Source organism: Bufo bufo, chromosome 3 (assembly GCF_905171765.1).
Source record: "Bufo bufo chromosome 3, aBufBuf1.1, whole genome shotgun sequence".
In the NCBI taxonomy this organism is placed as follows: Eukaryota; Metazoa; Chordata; class Amphibia; order Anura; family Bufonidae; genus Bufo; species Bufo bufo.
The window spans coordinates 575,387,561-575,409,381 of NC_053391.1; the positions used below are offsets into that span (position 1 = coordinate 575,387,561).

At 44.2% G+C, this 21,821-nt stretch overlaps 1 protein-coding gene across 2 annotated transcripts in view; it reads left to right on the forward strand.

Annotated features, from left to right (window-relative positions):
* Window positions 1–4,581, forward strand: part of LOC120996055 (inhibin beta C chain-like) — a 66,598-nt gene extending 62,017 nt beyond the window's left edge. For both annotated transcript variants that reach the window (XM_040425725.1, XM_040425726.1), the window contains exon 3: window positions 2,942–4,581. In XM_040425725.1, the coding sequence (XP_040281659.1) occupies window positions 2,942–3,678 (737 nt within the window). In that variant the 3' untranslated portion in view covers window positions 3,679–4,581. The remainder of the gene's footprint in view (window positions 1–2,941) is intronic.
* The last annotated feature ends 17,240 nt before the right edge of the window (window positions 4,582–21,821 follow it).

A 21,821-nucleotide genomic window follows, 5' to 3' on the forward strand; every position in this document is an offset into this window, starting at 1 on the left:
AGGTCAAAACCCACATGTAAAAAATTTGCATCATGTGCATTACAATTTCAAATTCTCATAGAATACAATGTACATGACCTACTTCAGGTCCCCACTTGTAAACCCCCTGCATGGATGGGTTTACATGCACTGGTGCAGCCAATGTGGCACATGACCCAGCAGTGACGTGCTGCTTGGGGACACGTCACTGCTGAGGTTATGACCCCATCTGTACAGGAAATTAAAATGCGATGACCAGAAAACTGTAGAAGGGGCAAAGGGAGTGTAGTGAAGATAGCCCAATAGTCAAGTAGCCCAAATGGTGCAGCAGAGAGCAGGTAATTATGACTTCCTTTGCAGGTCTTGCTGGGGGAAGGGCATTTAAAAAATATATATTATGGACAACCATTTTAAGAAAGTCTATCAGTACAGATGAAGTTCTTATCAGAACAGTACAGAACACTAGAAAGCGGTACATACTTTAAATGGGTTTTCTGAAATTTTAATACTGATGACTTGTCCTCTGCATAGTTCATCAGTATCTGATTGGTGGGGGATCAACACCTGGGACCACGGCCAATCAGCTGTTCGAGAAGGCACCGGTGCTGTGAGTGCCGCGGTCTTCTCGCAGCTTACCAAGCACAGCACCGTACATTGTATAGCAGCTGTACTTGGTATCTCGATCAGCTTAATTCACTTCAATGAACGTGTTGTCACTAGCCTAGGGAAAGCTGAGAGAAGGCAGCAGTGCTCACAGAAACACTGTTGCCTTCTCAAACAGCTGATTGTCCGGGCTCCTGGGTGTCGGACCCCCCACTGATCAAATACTGATCACCTAACCAGAGGATACGTCTTTAGTATTAAATTCTCAGAAAACCCTTTTGTATGTACCAGGTTCTAGTGTTCTGTACTGTTCTGATAAGAACTTAATACTGTACTGATAGATTTTAAGAATTGTCCATAATATACATGTACATGTACAGTACAGACCAAAAGTTTGGACACACCTTCTCATTCAAAGAGTTTTCTTTATTTTCATGACTATGAAGGCATCAAAACTATGAATTAACACATGTGGAATTATATACATAACAAACAAGTGTGAAACAACTGAAAATATGTCATATTCTAGGTTCTTCAAAGTAGCCACCTTTTGCTTTGATTACTGCTTTGCACACTCTTGGCATTCTCTTGATGAGCTTCAAGAGGTAGTCCCCTGAAATGGTCTTCCAACAGTCTTGAAGGAGTTCCCAGAGATGCTTAGCACTTTTGCCTTCACTCTGCGGTCCAGCTCACCCCAAACCATCTCGATTGGGTTCAGGTCCGGTAACTGTGGAGGCCAGGTCATCTGGCGCAGCACCCCATCACTCTCCTTCATGGTCAAATAGCCCTTACTTTCAAAGTTTTCCCAATTTTTCGGCTGACTGACTGACCGACCTTCATTTCTTAAAGTAATGATGGCCACTCGTTTTTCTTTACTTAGCTGCTTTTTTCTTGCCATAATACAAATTCTAACAGTCTATTCAGTAGGACTATCAGCTGTGTATCCACCTGACTTCTCCTCAACGCAACTGATGGTCCCAACCCCATTTATAAGGCAAGAAATCCCACTTATTAAACCTGACAGGGCACACCTGTGAAGTGAAAACCATTTCAGGGGACTACCTCTTGAAGCTCATCAAGAGAATGCCAAGAGTGTGCAAAGCAGTAAGCAAAGCAAAAGGTGGCTACTTTGAAGAACCTAGAATATGACATATTTTCAGTTGTTTCACACTTGTTTGTTATGTATATAATTCCACATGTGTTAATTCATAGTTTTGATGCCTTCAGTGTGAATCTACAATTTTCATAGTCATGAAAATAAAGAAAACTCTTCGAATGAGAAGGTGTGTCCAAACTTTTGGTCTGTACTGTATATACATGTATATATTTTTAAATGCCCTTCCCCCAGGTGTTAAACGCCCACCAATCAGATACTGATGACCTATCCAGAATACAGGTCATGAGTATTAAAATTTCAGAAAACCTATTTAAAGTGTGTACCACTTTCTAATGTTCTGTACTGTTCTGATAAGAACTTAATAATGTACTGACAGACTTTCTTAAAGCGGTTGTCCGTAATATATATTTTTAAATGGCCTTCCTCCAGCAAGACCTGCAAAGGAAGCCATAATTACCTGCTATTTGCTGCACTGTTTGGGCTCTTTGGCTCTTGGACTGTCTTCACTAGTCTTCCTTCGCCCCTTCTACAGTCTTCTGGTCCTCGCATGTAAATTTCCTGGATGTATGGGGTCATGGGCTCAGCAGTGACGTGTCCTCAAGCAGCACCTCACTGCTGGGTCATGTGCCACTTTGTGACAGTCGTTGGTTGCAGCAGTGCATGTTTAAATGCTTTAATTTGTACTATTATTCCACATTACGATTAGTAAATCCAATGGTAAAACTTGCCATTTTTTTTTAAAAGATTACCTATTAATAACATTTAACTTTATAAGGAATATTTGCTCTCAAAGTCTCAACTCTATTGCAAATATATAGTCTAACAAAAAAATTAAAAGAATGTGCAGTTCTTCAAAGAGAACCTGTCACCACGAAATGCAGTGTAATCTGCAGGCGGCATGGTTCAGAGCAGGAGGAGCGGAGCAGATTTACATATCGATTTGTGGTAAAAGATGCAGTAAAACTTGTAATTTATACATTTATATCTCTGCTATTTCTGACTTCACGTGGGAGGTGTTATTAGTGATTGATAGCATTCTCTGTGTGACAAGTGAACTAGCAGAGATATAAATATATGAATTACAAGTTTTACTGAATCTTTTTCCAAAAAACTATAAATCAATCATCTGCTCAGCTCCTTCTGCTCTATAATGTGCTGCCTGCATATTGCACTACATTTCATGGTGACAACACCATTGATTAACATTTCTTTATACTTGTGTACTCATTGTTTTGTATGCAGATAACTCAAATGGTGCCAGAAGTGTTCTTCACTTTCATTTATCTACTGACAAAGACAAGCAAGAGGAGATACACCAGGCACATATGTGGTTGTATCTGAAAACTACATCCCGCAACAAGATAACCCTATCCGTCAGTTGTAAGTTCATGCCTAAGGGGTGTTCAATAAAAGGCACAACCCAGGCTAAAGCTGTAAGTGGTGGCTGGTATATGGTTCCTTTACAGATGTTCTCTGGAGAAGCTCTCAACGAGGGAACTGAAAATATGTACATAGAACTGATGTGCCTGGACTGTAAGAATCCACTTAAAATGGATAATATTAGCCATGTCCTTCGTCCATTTCTGGCATTAAAAGTACACAACAAACAGGAGGACACTCGAATTCGGAGACATATCACAGAGTGCACTAATGATGTGCAGATATGTTGCCTAAAGAAATTTTACATTGCTTTTAAAGACATTGGCTGGAATGACTGGATAATTAGCCCAAAGGGCTATTTCATGAACCTATGTGGAGGGAGATGTCCCGTTCACCTGGCCAGAGCACCAGGAATTGCAGCATCAAGTCATACGGCTATCTTTAGCCTCATCAAAGCAAACAACGTATATTCTAATCTCAGTCTGTGTTGTGTTCCAACAAAACGAAGGCCTCTCTCTTTTCTTTACTTTAACATCAACAACACCATTGTCAAGGCCGACATTCCCGATATGATTGTGGATAGCTGCGGTTGTACTTAGCATGTTTTTCATGTGAAGATGTCATTAACCCTTTTTAATTTATTTAAATGTGTATTCAGTCTCTATTTCCTCCTTTTCATGTTCAGTAGCATTAATTACCGATACTAGAAAATAAAGCCATAATTAATAGGCAGGAAAACACGAGTTTAAAAAAATCAGGAGATGGAAATTCTTCATGAGGATATGAGCTGACCCATGAGATGAAGGTGTCAATGAGATTAGAGGGTTTATTTTGGTAAGATTGGTAACTTGTAACCCACAAAATGCTAAATATGTAGTTGTGATGTGTAATCTCTGGTTAATGAGTCTGTCTCGCCTAAGAACCCTAACAACCCCAATGGCCCTAACCTTGGCCAATAACAAAAAAACTCACCTGTCCACAGTCCCACTCTTCCTGCGTCATTGCCAGACCCTGCCAGATCAGAAATGGCTTGGTCCCGTGACCGATGTGACCAATCCCTTGTATTAGTGGTCACGTGCTAGAATGGCACATCGCTAGCAGTAATGCACGGTTCTAGCACATGTGACCGCTGAGGCCAGAGATTAGCCGCAGTGGTCACTGGACTGTGCCACTTCTGTCTTGGTCTCATGAACTTCTGGCTGGGACCAGAAGCAGTCAGGAACAGGGCAGCCACAGCAAACAGTGGGACTGCCGGCAGGGGAGTTTTTTTCTTTTTTCATTGAGCAAAGGTTAAGTCCATTTGGGTTCTCAGCTCCTAGTCTAGACCTCCTCTTTAATAATTAAACTGTCAAGATATATTTTTTAAAAACAATTTTGCAGATACAATCTTGTTAATCTAATTTTGCATATACTTAATTTACTTACATTAAAGTAAAAAAAAGTTTGGACATTTTCCAGATGTACCTTTTTATTGCATATTTGTCACATTAAACAGTTTTCAATCTTTTCAGGACTATATAATTTTTTGTTGCTCTAATGTACCTAAGATAAAAATGAAGAAAGTTCTTAATTAATTATATCCTGCTATTTGGAGGATACAGCTCCTGCGCAGACCACTGTGTCTTCATGTTTACAACATAAAAACAAACCCTAGTAGTCATGTATTAAGCTCTTCCAATTCTTCCCTTCTTTCTAATTTACTGACAGCAGGAGAGAAAGAGGTTCGCCGGCAGTTCTCTTCTGTAATGCAAGCCTCTTTACTGCATTGCGCCTGCCCCAGATACTGAAGCGCATGGCGCAGCGGGAGACTGTAGGAGAAGTCAGGACGAGGCATGATCAAGTTTACACTGCCTTGTCCTGTTAAAGTGCAGAGGGCGCAGCAGTTGCAGAGAGAGCTGAGCCTGTAGGAATAACAGCAATGCCCTCCCCCCTGTTGCTCCGTGGGGCTCATTTGCATATATTAAAACATCATTTTTTCTCACGGCAAAGAAAAAGGGGGTCAGACAGCACATCCCAATGCGCAGTGGCACGTTGCTATGGCTGAAAACAACACTGTAAATGTCACGGCTGAGGATGGGGAAAACTCTCAGCCGTGCGATGCCAGAATATGGGAGGTCGCTACTTGGCCAGTACCACAGAATTAGGGAGCAGGTCACCTCCTAGAGCTTCCCTAATCTGACCCTGACTCCTAGCTGCATGAGCCGACCTTGAAGGTAGGAGGGCTCATGCTCAGGAACCTCGGATCCCTTCTGACCCTACGCCGATACCTGATCTAGGAGCTGGGTAGACAGCCCGTTCCTCCTGGACACGGAGGAACAGGAGTCTAAAGTGGCCAAGGAACAAGGGGAACATAAACAGCTAATGGCAATGGCAGGTAAATGTAACCAGTAACACCACCTACCTGCCACAGACACACAGCCTGGAACCCATGTACAAGTGCTGCTGTCCACAACAACACCAACGGACACAGCACACACCACACACCACACATCACATAGGAACCCAGGAAACCATAGCTGCAATAAACAGAAAGACCATATCCACAACATCTAACATCAGACATAAGGTTTAAACAAGATTTAACATCACATAACATTTCTTTTTTTTATACCAGGGAGGATGACTTCAGCTAAGCATGGCTGAAGTACCCCTCAGAGTCTGGCATCCAGCAGGAGCTATATAGCCCCAAGTAGCCACACCCACACACAGACACACCCAGTGTTCACACACAAGGAAGGGAATTAACCCTTCTTACACCAGGGAAGGGAAGACAGCAACTTAAAGGGAAAGTGCACACAACTTAAACCCTGTGCACACCAAACAGGGAATGTGCACCCATATAAAGGCAGGTTGCCAGGTGCAACCGCATGCACATTGCAGCAAGCTGCCCAGCACCAGCTCAGGCTGCCAAACTGCAATAAAGGCAACATACTAGCGGCCCTCAACTGTGGCTGAAAATAAAACCAAACCGCAGGCAACAGCTTGCGGTTCCTGAGTCACGACCATAACCATGGTCGTGACAGTAAAACAAAACATGCAATGCAGCAGCTCTCTGCAAACCAAATAAAGTACAAAAATGCATAACAATTGCTAATGCTATACTTATAAATTAGAGATGCTTGGCAAATACATTTTGTACAAAATTATTTGAGCCCGTCTGCCGCACGTCAAGGCGATCTCTGTAAGACGGGTCCTAACACTAAATACTACCCTTGACGGCTACCATACAGTTCAGGGAGTGTAGGTCCCACATGCATGCTGCTCCTGATCAGCTCGTCTGCCCCATAGGCTGATTTTAATTAGTGTAAGTATAAAGTTTAGTCTGCTCCCCCTCACTCACTGGAAGCCATTCGACACAAAGAGAGGTATAGTGTGGACTCTCATTGCATTCTTTGGTCGCCATTTGGCACCAGGAGAGGTGTGGAGTGAGCTCGGCATGCATGTTGGTACCTGCATTCCTTGGATATAATGGAGGCCATTTTGGCACCATAGATGACAGAAATTAAAGCAGGCCCAGCATGCATGTGGGACCTACACTCCCTAAATTGTATGGTAGCCGTCATGGCACATAAAGGATAGTATTTGGTGTTAGGACCCGTCTTACAGAGATCGCCTTGACGTGCGGCAGACGGGCTCAAATAATTTTGTACAAAATGTATTTGCCAAGCATCTCTAATTTCTAAGTATAGCATTAGCAATTATTATGCATTTTTGTACTTTATTTGGTTTGCAGAGAGCTGTTGCATTGTATGTTTTGTTTTACATAATTTTTTCTCAGCAACGTGGGCACATATGAACATGGCACCAACACAGATGCCTTCAGCTGCCAAGTGCACATGTAACAGGTCAGCCAGTTTCGTAGGTACAAATCTGCGACAGATGCCCTTTAATACCACTTAAAGTTATACCTGTGAAGCTGCGACAGTTTTATTATATGCAGACATGACTGCCTCCATGCTTGGAAGAAGAACTTTGAGACCTATTACCTGAACACCAATATGGGCCATAATAAGATACAAATGGGGGCTTTGTCTCCCAGAAGGAGTTCATAGATCTCGCCAGGGGTGTTGCTATGGTCTCAAAATATCCGGGCCCAAGCCCCAATGCATATGGCCCAATTCTCTAAGTCAACCTGCCCCCCCCCCTCCCTGCACACTCTAGCACTAAAGACATTTTACTGTACTTGCTATACAGCTATATAGCAACACATACCTCTCACATCCAATGCCTCCCAGGTGTTGTCTCCTCTGATGTAGATGTTCTTTGTCATCATCTTTTCCATTCGGTCCAGACAACTTCTTTCAGCCACGTCTTGTCTCTCCAGAGTTTGACACACTGACACCTTAGCTTCCTCACTTTTTTTCATCATCCCCAAACTCGAGTCCCAACAGTGCTATTCTGCTGCTCGCTGTGCTCCCCAATAACCATAAATACCATGCTGAAGAACAATTTGTGCCATATAGATATTCTACACCATAGTAATAGTGCTCCTCAAAGTCCCACCAATAGTAATTCCCTTCTTGAATGTCCTCATTAGTAATACTGCCCCCAGCAATGATAATGCTCCCCAACAGTGCCTCCATTAGTTTAAGAGCGATCCAGTATTAATAATGCCCTGAGTCACTGTACTTTTACACAATTTAATTTCATTTAATAGAGAATGGTGTAATTAGCACATTTTTAAATCACTTCATTTAAAAAATCTGCTTGCATCCACCTGAAAAAAGCTGTAAAGTCATGGCCACTAGGGGTCTCACTTCCACCTAATTTGCAGTCCACTGCATGTTGTCAGACATGATACGTCTCTGGTAACAGAGACTCACAAGACAGCTAAGAGGAAGCGGGGATGTGTCAGAGCTAACTGAGATCGTGAGCCTGATAAAAATAACTGCTTCTACACAGCTTCTGAACATCACAATAGCCTAACAGGATGTCAAAATAGTATAGTGCTGGCAGACTTGCATAGACTGGTGAGGCCCCCAGCTTCTGAGTGAAATGTATCTAGCTGTGCAGCTGAAATAATAGGAATAATATGGATTAAAATACACATAAGGGAAGCTCAAACATAACTGTTTCTCCACAGTTATGATTGTATAAAGAAGCACAGCCATTCTGCAAACTTTTTGTAACGGGGCGCCGAAGACGCACTCGGTCTCCCATCAGCCTCCAGACGCCACACGTGCCAGGAGCTAGAAGCAGCGCTCTCTCCACCAGCGGTTTCCACCCACCGACTTGAAAAAGGGGTCCGCAGAACCCCGAAACGCGTTGTCACTTTAACAATAATAAAAAAAAATTAAAAATAAAAAAAAACATTGGTTTCTAAAAATTCTCTGGTTGCGTTTTTGCGCCTACGGTCCACCCCTCCACTCGACCCCCGGTCCAGTGGAAATATATCCTATTAATCGACCCAGACGGCGGCTTGGCCCCCGCCAAAGGGGAACGCGGACGGAATCGGCAGCATCCACCAGTGAGACATAATCAGTCCTATCCACCGCTAGTCCAGTCGCACCAAACAATAGGTGCATCAACAACAGGTGAGCAGTACCACTCTTCCGGTTGCTCTGGAGGCTCGGCTCTTAACTTATTTACCCTATGAGCGCCTTTTTCTCTCCTTGGCCATTATCTACACTATAAATACAGGCAACCTGCTGGCTACAGGTTGCCTGTGATTTTGATCCCTTAGGCTGTGTATTATTATTGTTATATAGCTTACCTTTGGATTTGACCCTTGATCTGCTTCCTGACACCTCTTCTGCCTGCTCCCTGAACCTTGACGCTACCTCTTGGATTTTGACCTCTGCTTGCTTTTGGATTTTGTCTTTGCCTCTTCTCTTGTACTGACGTGACCTCCCGAATTTTGACCTCGGCCCGCTCTCGGATCTGTCTCTGTCTCCTCCCTAGTACTGACGTGACTTCCTGGACTGACCCCGACTAGTTGACCTGCCTCACCCTTCCGTTTTTGGTGGTACCTTGCTTGTTCCACCTCTCTGTCCGCTCGAGTGCTACCTGTTATTGGCTGTCTGCTTCCCTGCTGTCTCTATCTCTCTGCTTGCACTTACTCAGGTCAGGGACTGTCGCCCAGTTGCGCCCCGTCACCTAGGGCAGGTGGTGCAAGTAGGCAGGGACAGGGGACCGGGTGGCAGCTCAGGGGGTGCACCTCCGCTCTATCTTTATATCCGTTACACTACCCCATGATACTTTTTTTTTTTAAAACTTTGGTACAATTTAAGAATGGTATTTTGCTTATCTTTGCAACTATGCAAGATGTTGATTGTACTGCTGCATAAGGTTAACAAGTTAAACTATCTCTGCAAGTGGAAAAGGCTATTATTCCTTATATGAGATTTTGGTCTGCCTATGACATATTAAAGGAGTATTCCAGTTACATGAATTGGGTCTGCTTTGAAAACATTGTGCAGATTTAACAATTTAGCAATTTGCGGTCCCCAATGCACGGGCAACATCCGTGCGACGGCCAGGATGGATCGAGACCCGTTTAACTTGAATGGGTCCGTAATCTGTCCGCACCGTAAAAAAATAGAACATGTTGACCGCGGCATAGAAGGGGTTAATCCGCTAGCATCAGCTTTTACAGCGATTCCGGTGGATACAGCAAGGGCCCGGTTATCAGTGACTGCTGGGCTCCTGCAGTGATCAGGCGCACACTGCTCAGGTACCCACCCGATCACCATGACATAATAGTACGTCCAAATGCGGGAAGTCACTTGTCGCCATGACGTACTATTACATAATGTGTCAGGAAGGGGTTAAGGTAGATTTACTAAGCCTGCAGATAGTGTAAATTTAGACAGGCTGTCTAGCCATGCACCAGATTTATCACAGTGGCTCAGGCTACATGATAAATTTGGTGTATGACTAGATACTTTGTCAAACTCTATACAAACTATTGGTTGGCTTTAAAGAGGACCTTTCACTACAATAAAAAATCTAAACGAAGTATGCTGACATGGAGAGCCGCGCCCAGGGATCTCCCTGCACTTACTATTATCCCTGGGCGCCGCTCCGTTCTCCCGGTATAGGCTCCGGTATCTTCAGATTTTCGGCTCAACTGGGAGGAGCCTGCTCTAGTTCTCCTGGGCGTCTCCTTCTCCCAGGCTGTAGCGCTGGCCAATCGCAGTGCTTAGCTCATAACCTGAGATGTTTTTTTCTCCCAGGATAACAAGAGCAGGCTCCTCCCAGTTGAGCCGAAAATCTGAAGATACCGGAGCCTATACCGGGAGAACGGAGCGGCGCCCAGGGATAATAGTAAGTGCAGGGAGATCCCTGGGCGCCGCTCTCCATGTCAGCATACTTAGTTTAGATTTTTTATTGTAATGAAAGGTCCTCTTTAAGTATGAATGAATTGATTCTAAATGAATCAGACTAATTACAAATTTCACAAAAATTTGTCAGAAAAATAAATTTGAGGATTTTTGATTTGTTTCAGACAAATTGCGTAAAATGTTGCACAGTGACATTTTACAGTCTGTGTTGGTGGGCAAAACCACGATGGTGACAGACAGCCTGGATCAGCTAATCAGGGGGCAATCAGACAGGGAGGTGCCTGTGCAGAATGAGCAGAACATTATTCTGTTTTGTACTTGCAACCTGGCAGGAAGATGTGGTGCTTCTGCAGACATAACCCACTGATATACTGAGCTAGGGACAGTATAAGATTACACTGCGTGCAGAATTATTAGGCAAATGAGTATTTTGACCACATCATCCTCTTTATGCATGTTGTCTTACTCAAAGCTGTATAGGCTCGAAAGCCTACTACCAATTAAGCATATTAGGTGATGTGCATCTCTGTAATGAGAAGGGGTGTGGTCTAATGACATCAACACCCTATATCAGGTGTGCATAATTATTAGGCAACTTCCTTTCCTTTGGCAAAATGGGTCAAAAGAAGGACTTGACAGGCTCAGAAAAGTCAAAAATAGTGAGATATCTTGCAGAGGGATGCAGCACTCTTAAAATTGCAAAGCTTCTGAAGCGTGATCATCGAACAATCAAGCGTTTCATTCAAAATAGTCAACAGGGTCGCAAGAAGCGTGTGGAAAAACCAAGGCGCAAAATAACTGCCCATGAACTGAGAAAAGTCAAGCGTGCAGCTGCCAAGATGCCACTTGCCACCAGTTTGGCCATATTTCAGAGCTGCAACATCACTGGAGTGCCCAAAAGCACAAGGTGTGCAATACTCAGAGACATGGCCAAGGTAAGAAAGGCTGAAAGACGACCACCACTGAACAAGACACACAAGCTGAAACGTCAAGACTGGGCCAAGAAATATCTCAAGACTGATTTTTCTAAGGTTTTATGGACTGATGAAATGAGAGTGAGTCTTGATGGGCCAGATGGATGGGCCCGTGGCTGGATTGGTAAAGGGCAGAGAGCTCCAGTCCGACTCAGACGCCAGCAAGGTGGAGGTGGAGTACTGGTTTGGGCTGGTATCATCAAAGATGAGCTTGTGGGACCTTTTCGGGTTGAGGATGGAGTCAAGCTCAACTCCCAGTCCTACTGCCAGTTTCTGGAAGACACCTTCTTCAAGCAGTGGTACAGGAAGAAGTCTGCATCCTTCAAGAAAAACATGATTTTCATGCAGGACAATGATCCATCACACGCGTCCAAGTACTCCACAGCGTGGCTGGCAAGAAAGGGTATAAAAGAAGAAAATCTAATGACATGGCCTCCTTGTTTACCTGATCTGAACCCCATTGAGAACCTGCGGTCCATCATCAAATGTGAGATTTACAAGGAGGGAAAACAGTACACCTCTCTGAACAGTGTCTGGGAGGCTGTGGTTGCTGCTGCACGCAATGTTGAGTGTGAACAGATCAAAACACTGACAGAATCCATGGATGGCAGTCTTTTGAGTGTCCTTGCAAAGAAAGGTGGCTATATTGGTCACTGATTTGTTTTTGTTTTGTTTTTGAATGTCAGAAATGTATATTTGTGAATGTTGAGATGTTATATTGGTTTCACTGGTAAAAATAAATAATTGAAATGGGTATATATTTGTTTTTTGTTAAGTTGCCTAATAATTATGCACAGTAATAGTCACCTGCACACACAGATATCCCCCTAAAATAGCTAAAACTAAAAACAAACTAAAAACTACTTCCAAAAATATTCAGCTTTGATATTAATGAGTTTTTTGGGTTCATTGAGAACATGGTTGTTGTTCAATAATAAAATTAATCCTCAAAAATACAACTTGCCTAATAATTCTGCACTCCCTGTATAGGATGAGAAAAAGGAACTGATTTGGGGTATATTAAGGGGTTATTATCAGGATTTTTTGATGGCCAGCAGGTACTATCAGCATAGCTTCTGGCAACTAGTTCTGCATTACAGATTCCTGCGAAAACGGGCAGGATTATTATAATTTTTTAATGTTTCATTCTACTGTATACTACCATACAAATGACAGTGTTGCAAGCACTGAGGAATTGCTCCTTATATTTTTCTAGAAACCAGTTTCTATTTACTGTTTGTAAATAGGCATCTCAGTGTATTAGGCTGGGTTCACACGGGCGATTTCCACACGGGTGCAATGCGTGAGGTGAACGCATTGCACCCGCACTGAATCTGGACCCATTCATTTCTATGGGGCTGTGCACATGAGCGGTGATTTTCACGCATCACTTGTGCGTTTCGTAAAAAAATCGCAGCAAGCTCTATATTGTGCGTTTTTCACGCAACACAGGCCCCATAGAAGTGAATGGGGCTGCGCGAAAATCGCAAGCATCCGCAAGCAAGTGCGGATGCAGTGCGATTTTCACGCATGGTTGCTAAGATGAAAGTCTATTCACTGTATTATTTTCCCTTATAACGTTGTTATAAGGGGAAATAATAGCATTCTTTAATACAGAATGCTTAGTAGAAGGTCAATTGAGTTTTAAAAAATAAAAATTAAATTAACTCACCTCCTCTAATTGATCGCGTAGCTGCCGGTCTCCTGTTCTTTCTTCAGGACCTGTCAAAGGACCTGTGGTGACATCACTGTGTTCATCACATGATACATCACCATGGTGATGGACCATGTGATGAGCTCAGTGACGTCACCACAGGTCCTTTGACAGGTCCTGAAGAAAGAACAGGAGACCGGTGCTCCGTTAGATTTCCTTACCTCGTGAGATTCCCCTACCCTCGTCACTTCCGGCCACACCAGACATGACGTGAGGAGTTAGCTGAACACCGGCCGACACTGCGCATGCGCCGGGAGCTTCACCAGCGGTTAGGGAAGGGAAAAATTACGGGCCAGTGCGCAGGCGCGGTGATCGGATGGATGTTTTCAGCTGGACTCCGGCTGACACTGTGCATGCGCTGGGAGCCTCACCAGCAGTTAGGGAAGGGAAAAATTACGGGCCGGTGCTTTTTCCCTACCCTAACCGCTGGTGAGGCTCCCAGCGCATGCTCAGTGTCGGCCGATGTCCAGCTGAGAACATCCATCCGATCACCGCGCCTGCGCACTGGCCTGTAACTCAGGCCAGCTAACTCTGCTGTGAAATTTCCCTACCCCGTCTTATGCGCCTGCGCGGCACACCTCCTCACGTCATGTCCGGTGCAGCCGCGTCAAAGCAGGAAGTGACGAGGGTATGGAAATCTCAGGGGTAGGGAAATCTAACGGAACACCGGCATCTACGCTATCAATTGAAGGAGGTGAGTAAATTTATTTTATTTTTTTAACTCTCAATTGACCTTCTACTAAGCATTCTGTATTAAAGAATGCTATTATTTTCCCTTATAACCATGTTATAAGGGAAAATAATTACATCTACACAACCTTGAACCCAAACCTGAACTTCATTAAAGAAGTTTGGGTCTGGGTACCGCATTCAGTTTTTTATCACGCGCGTGCAAAACGCATTGCACCCGCGCAATAAAAATTGAACAACAGAACGCAATCGCAGTCAAAACTGACTGAAATTGCGTACCTACTCGCGCGGGTTTGCCGCAATGCACCGGGACGCATCTTGAGCCAAAACGTGACGCCCGTGTGAACCCAGCCTTATTGATTGTACGTTGCCGCAGTATAAGATGTAGCCGTGTTAGTGAAGGCATTTTTACATCACAGAATCTATTTCAAAAGACATTTATCCTTCATCCCTGCCAAAAAGTTGCATTGTTACATTTGAGTTTTAGTGAACTCATGTGATTCTTTGAAAAAAAAAAATTTTAAATAATTTTACTGTAATACAACATTATAATTGCCATGTTAGTGAACACGTTGCCGCAATATAATGGGTGGGCCTGGGGGGCAGGGAGGCAATTGCCCCCCAGGTCGCCCTAAAAAAACGGCCGCTGGGCCACCTGTTTTTAACAAAAATTATTTTTATTTTTTATTCTTCAGGGCCGCACCGCCGATAACCACAGGCAGCGCGGCCCTGGATGTAATTGCGGCGGCGGTGGTGGCGGCTGTGTGCTGTGGGGCAGGGGAGGGAGAGGCGTGTCCCTCCCCTGTTCTTCTGATAGGCCGCAGGCACTAATGCCTGCAGCCTATCAGAGGCCGGCTCAGGCAGCGCGATGACGTCATTATCATCGCGCCGCCTGAGCCGGGCAGCACACAGCAGGGACACAGGCCGGAAGAGGCCTGCATCGCTGCTGATGGAGGTAAGTATTAGTGTTTTGTTTTTTTTTTCTTTGCGGGGGGAGCTGTCACTATGGCTATGGGGGAGCTGTCACTATGGCTATGGGGGAGCTGTCACTATGGCTATGGGGGAGCTGGCACTATGGCTATGGGGGAGCTGGCACTATGTGTTACTGGTGTTACTATAGGGGCATTATTTGGGGGCACTATGGGGAAGTGGGGGCTCTGAAGGGGCCTTTTGTATTGGAACATTATGGGGGGCACTATGGCATTTGGTGGCACTAAGGGGGCATTTTTTACTGGCACATTATAGGAGGCACTATAGGGGAGAGTGTCACTATGGGGCATTATTTGGGGGCACTATGGGGGAGTGGAGCACTATTGGGGCATATGGTGGCACTAAGAAGGGGCATTTTTTTTACTGGCACATTGTGGGGGAGTGGAGCATTATAGGGGCATCTGCTGGGGGCACTAAGAAGGGGCATTTTTTTACTGGCATATTATGGGGACACTATGGGGAAGGGGGAGAGGAGCACTATTAGGGCATTTACTGGGGCACTATATAGGGGTATTTTATACTGGCATACATTATGGGGACATTAGCTCAACTGCGGGCACTAAGCGGGGGTATTTCATGTACTGTCATTATAGGGAGAATTAGTACTACTAGGGGGTATTATGGGGAGCTTTACTACTACTGGGGGGCTATGAGGAACATGATTACTAGGGCACTATAGGGGCATTATTACTATAAGTGTGCTCTGGCAGAGAATTATTTCTATTGGTGGGATTTTGGGGAGCACTGTTACTTTGGGGGCACCCTGGCATAGTATCAGCTTAGCACAATTATTTTTGGGGGACATTATCTTTATACTATTAGTGTCTGGGCGCAGTTATTTTTTAGAGCACTGTGTGCCAATAATTGTTTAAGGGGGCACTATCTGTGTGGTAGTAGTATTTCCAGGGGGACTGTTTCTGCAGTATAGTATTGGGGATGGCAGGAAAGGGTGTTCAGAAGATGTGAAGATGATGGAAATGTGGGAAACTAATGTCTGTCTCTCAATCTCTAGTATTTTGCATTATATCACAAGGTTTAGCAAAATGTGGCAGTGTAAAGCATGGTGTACTGTGCATTAATTATGTTCTTTTTCCTCTTTTTTCTTTTGAATTAGTTTGCTATAGTAACTAGCATCCAGCATGTTATATTATATCTTTGGAAATATATCATTCAGTGCTTGATCAGAGCGTAAGTTTACCACGCATAATAGCAGCACCGCTGCATTCAGTATTTTGCATCATATAACAAGGTTTAGCAAAATGTGGCAGTGTAAAGCATGGTGTACTGTGAATTAATTATGCTCTTTTTTCTCTTTTTTTCTCTGAATTAGTTTGTTATAATAACTAGCATCCAGCATGTTATATTACATCCCCAGCATTATATGATTCACAGCTTACAGCAGTGCCTAGCCTGGTGCCCTATCAAGCAATTAATGTCAGCTGCTCATCCACCTGTTCTATCACTATCTCTGCATTGTTGTGTCCTTTGTTTACAATGTTGCCATGGTAACCTGATGTCATTTCCTGCTCTATCGCGGTCTATTTAAATTGTCTGTAACTTGTACACACTATGTTTTGACAAAGGCTCACAGTAGCCGAAACGCACGCGTCACTTATCATTTGTATGTGACCATTAAATCTATTTGAAATTATTACTGAAGCGAGTGCTGGTCCTTACTATACCTCAATCTCTAGAGAGGCGGGAGATGGCAGAAAAATCATCATGGCGGTCTGGTCTGAATGGAGAAGATAAAGAAAGAAAACGTCTACAACAAAGGTGACATCACTGGATGTAAGAGGTATGGGGCGCTATGTAGGAGAGGAGATGCTCTGGCTCCTCCCCATGGCATTTGCAGAAGGAGGATTCAGAGCTGGGTGAGGACAACGAAAGGGGGCAGCAGGCCACGGGCGGGTGACAGATGGTGGGGGGAACCACAAGCCTTGAGCAGGATCAGGGGAGGGAGGAACTATCTGGCTGTAGCCTGCTGTTTATTGTAAATGTGAAGCAGGCAGTGCAGCCAGGGCAGGCCCTCCCCTCTCCGGATGATGTGTAGAGACAGGCCTCAACAATAGAATTTCAGCTGTACAGTGTTTGTTGGGAGTGGCCTATTATATGTAGGAGGGGCTTTTAATAATGGGCGAGGCTAAAATGGGCCACTTGACTGGATTTGCCCCCCAGGACTAAGGCTGCCAGCCCTCCCCTGGTGGGATGGATACAGCAGCTGTCACATTGTACATCAGTAACTCAAATTATAACCGTGTGAAGTGAGTGCATTAACTGCATCACAGCGTATAGTTCAAAAGAAGTTTATCATCACTACAAAAATATTGCATTGTCACTCCCGAGAATTCATAAAGGGCCAGTATTACTGCATAATAAGCGTGTAGTTCAAACATGTTTTACTGCAAAAAATGCATTATAACCATTGTAAATTGTCCATACCAGTGTGATTGAAAGGGAAGGTGTTCGAGACATTTATTTGCACCTCTGTCTTTACATTACAGATAAAACATTAGCAATTTTGCTAGTACCATTTACTAATCTGTGTGTGTACAGACAGAGTGGGGATGGTGATTCTTATTAAAACTTAACTTTTAATTCATTTGATAGAATAAATTCCCTAGATATTTTTATTTGATAACAAAAAAAGTGCATAATAACACAAAAGATAGTGAATAACGTGGTGCACGGCGGCACCTAAGATAACCGATAGTCCTACCGTTTTTCTGGAGTCCTCCGGTTTGTATAGATATTCAGTAGATGTGGTATTACTGAAGAAAGAGCAGTTAGGACGGGGGTATTGGTGGGTTCTGGGTCCCTAGACAACCCTATGATGTGGGTGCTAGCGTGACCCTAGCGTCCTAATCACGGAGCACCCGTTCTAATAGGAACGACCCCGCCCGGAACCTTGCCCTTTTGCTACTTGGCCCTATTGTGCCCTAGTGCAGCTAATCCCAAAGACACATTGATATTTTACAGGTGGTAGCCCCTATTTCAGGCTATACACATGTATCAGGGCTCAGTACGTACCTAAGGATGAGAAGGCAGTGTTGAATGGGCAGCCTAGTGATGATAGGATCCCTATTCATGAGCGCGCTCATGAAAATGTGCAATGTTTGAGTATATCATAGCCAACCCACTGCTTTCCCATAGGGAAGCATTAGGAGGCTATTGTGTATGCGTGGCTTCATAGAGATGCTTTAAATGCATTTCTTTGAGGAGTGTTTAGCGTGAATGCAACGTTGTGCAACACTGGACTAGGAAGCACCTCTAGTGGCCGTCAGATGAGTGGCCAGTAGAGGTGTTTTCTTGGCAGTAATGTAAATACTGCCTTTTTTCTGAAAAGGCAGTGTTTATATTAAAAAGCTTGCAGAGACATGCTATAGACACCAGAACTACTACGTTTAGCTGTTGTGGTTCTAGTGACTATAGTGTCCCTCAATATAGAGAAAAAAATAAAGAATCAGCACAAAAATATCAATCAAAATGGCTGTATCATTATTCTAAAAATTAAAAAAGCACAACTTCTGACACAAATATATAGTATTTTGCAGATTACTTTTTTTTTTTACAATGTGCAGATAGTACTTTACTACTAACCCCTCCCTCCACCAACCACCCAGCACCCTTACTCACTGTAACAGGGTGCCGAAGGCGCACTCGGTCTCCCATCAGCCGCAGACCTGCTGCTTAGCCTCGGGAGAGAGGATCTGTGTTTGACCTCATTCCCAGGGTGGCTTTGCTAGCTGGGAGGCTCCTTGCTCCTAGGTCTGCTTTGAGCGCCGAGCTGATCACTCAGTGCTCCACTGGTCGGTCTGTCGGTCATGTGACGCTGGCCACGTCACATGACCCTCACTCCCTACTATAAATACAGGCAGCCTGCTGGCCACAGGTTGCCTGTTAATTTAGGTTCCTGGCGTTTGTTGGATACCTGTATACTTACCTGATCCTGTTCCCTGACGATCCTTTGCCTGCTCCTCCTGTACTGCGCATCCCTCCTGGTATTTTGACCTCGGCTTCCACCTGACTATTCTTTGCGGACTCCTTTGGTACTTCTCGACTCTCCTGGTATTTATGACCCCGGCTTCTCCTGACCATTCTTTGCTTATCCCTCTGTACTGCGTTGTTCTCTTGGTTTTGACCCGGTCCGTTCAATATCCGTTATTTGTCTTGTCTGTCCTTCCCGCACGTATCCTAAGTTAGGGACTGCCGTACAGTTGTCCCCTGTCATCAGGACTCATGAGGCAAGTAGGCAGGGCCAGGGGTGAGGGTGGAGCGCAGTGGTCACTATCCTCCCCCCTGTGTGTGTGTACGTGACCGTTACAGATTAACAGGCCCAATAACCACTGTATAATGAATCCTCTGGTGACCCTGACTGACCATGTCTCTAATCTGACGCAGATGGTGCAGGAGCTAAGGGAAAAACTCAGTTCTTTTGAGTTAGGGCAAGGTTCTTCCACTCCTCAGGCCTCCAGTCCGCATTTTGAGCCCCAGATTAAGCTCCCAGAACCCTTTTCTGGAGACCGGAAGAAGTTTCTCTCTTTTAACCTCCTGCCGTCACACTAACGCCGATAGGCGTCAGTGCGGCGACTCTCTCAGGTCTCAGCGACGCCAATAGGTGTCATCTCGTGAGACCCGAGATTTCCTGTGAACGTGCGCTCACAGGAGTGCGCGTTCACAGGATCGAAAGGTAAACAAGTTGAACTACAGCCTGCCAGCAGCGATCATTCGCTGGCAGGCTGTAGATGCGATTTTTTTAACCCCAGAAAGGTATATTAGACGCTGTTTTGTTAACAGCGTCTGATATACCTGCTACCTGGTCCCCTGGTGGTCCCTTTTGCTTGGATCGACCACCAGAGGACACAGGCAGCTCTGTAAGTAGCACCAATAACCACACTACACTACACCCCCCCTGTCACTTATTTACCCCTGATCACCCCATATAGACTCCCTGATCACCCCCCTGTCATTGATCACCCCCTGTAAGGCTCCATTCAGACGTCCGTATGTGTTTTCCGCAAAACACGGACACCGGCAATGTGCTTTCTGCATTTTGCAGATCCGCACATTGCCAGAAGTATATAGAAAATGCCTTTTCTTGTCCGCAATTGCGGACAAGAATAGGACATGTTCTATATTTTTGCGGAACGGAAGTGCGGAACCGGAAGTGCAGATCCATAATTCCGGATCCGAGCAGGACAAAGTCTGTCCCCATAGAAATGAATGGGTCCGCAATTCCGTTCCGCAGAATGCGGAACAGAAAAGTGGACGTGTGAATGAGGCCTAAGGGTCCCTTATCACCGCCAGTTTGTTAGCTACTTGTTAGGTAGTTAGCGCCCACTGCACCGCAGTCACTGATTAGTCGCTGATTAGCGTCATCGCTGTCGCTAATCAGCACTAGTACTATATAATATCTGTAAGGGATCAAGACTGATCGCAATCAGATCTACACTCACCTAAAGAATTATTAGGAACACCATACTAATACAGTGTTGGACTCCCTTTTGAAATGATTCGAGCTTTGTGACATGGTGCATTATCCTGCTGGAAGTAGCCATCAGAGGATGGATACATGTTCTCATTCGGTTTACGCCAAATTCGGACTCAGTACATCAGTACCCCAAGGTATTCCGTGAGGGGTATGGTGAGTTCATGTAAAATTTTATTTTTTGTCACAAGTTAGTGGAATATGAGACTTTGTAAGAAAAAACAAAAACAAAACTTGTGCCAAAAAAAAAACTCCTATACAAAAAAAACTCCTATACATACGATACATGTGGTATCGCCATACTCAGAAGAAGTAGGGCAATGTGTTTTGGGGTGTATTTTTACATATACTCATACTGTGTGTGAGAAATATCTCTGTAAATGACAACTTTTTCCATTTATTTTTTTTATACAAAGTTGTCAATTTACAGAGATTTTTCTCTCACCCACAATGGGTATATGTAAAAATACACCACAAAACACATTGCCCTACTTCTTCTGAGTACGGCGATACCACATGTGTGACACTTTTTTGCAGCCTAGGTGCGTAAAGGGGCCGAAAGTCCAACGAGTACCTTTAGGCTTTACAGGGTTGCTCACAATTTAGCCCCGCCCAAAATGCCAGAACAGTAAACACACCCCACAAATGACCCCATTTCGGAAAGTAGACACCCCAAGGTATTCACTGAGGGGCATAGTGAGTCCGTGGGAGATTTTATTTTTTTTGCCAGAAGTTATCAGAAATGGAAACTTTATTATTATTTTTTTTTTCCTCAGAAAGTGTCATTTTCCGCTAACTTGTGAAAAAAATAAAAATCATACATGAACTCACCATGCCCCTCTGCGAATACCTTGGGGTGTCTTCTTTCTAAAATGGGGTCATTTGGGGGGTATTTATACTATCCTGGCATTCTAGCACCTCAAGAAACATGACAGGTGCTCAGAAAGTCAGAGCTGCTTCAAAATGCGGAAATTCACATTTTTGTACCATAGTTTGTAAACGCTATACCTTTTGCGCAAACCAATAAATATACACTTATTGGATTTTTTTTTAATCAAAGACATATAGCACAATAAATTCTGACACAAACTTGTATAGAAATGTAATTATATTTGAACAATTATACCAGAAAAAGTTAAAAATACACATTTTTTTAGAAAATTGCGGTCTATTTTGACTAATATCAGAAAAATGAAAAATGTCAGCAGCAATCAAATACCACCAAAAGAAAGCTGTATTTGTGAGAAGAAAAGGAGGTCAAATTCATTTGGGTGCCAAGTTGCATGACCGAGCAATAAACCGTTAAAGTTGTGAAGTGCCGATTTGTAAAAAAGGGCCTGGTCACTAGGGGGGTATAAACCTGTGGTACTTAAGTGGTTAAGGAGAGTTGCAGACTTTACTTCCGTTTGCGCCCCGTGTCCTCTGGCCCCGAGAGTCAACGCGTGGGCATTATCATTTCCCGACTACAGGGTGATCCCCAGGACTGGGCGTTCTCTTTACCTGCTGGCGCCAGTTGTTTAACTTCTGTGGAGGGGTTCTTTCAGGCCCTGGGTACCCTCTATAATGAACCAGACAGGGTTCTGGTAGCCGAGATGGCTCTAAA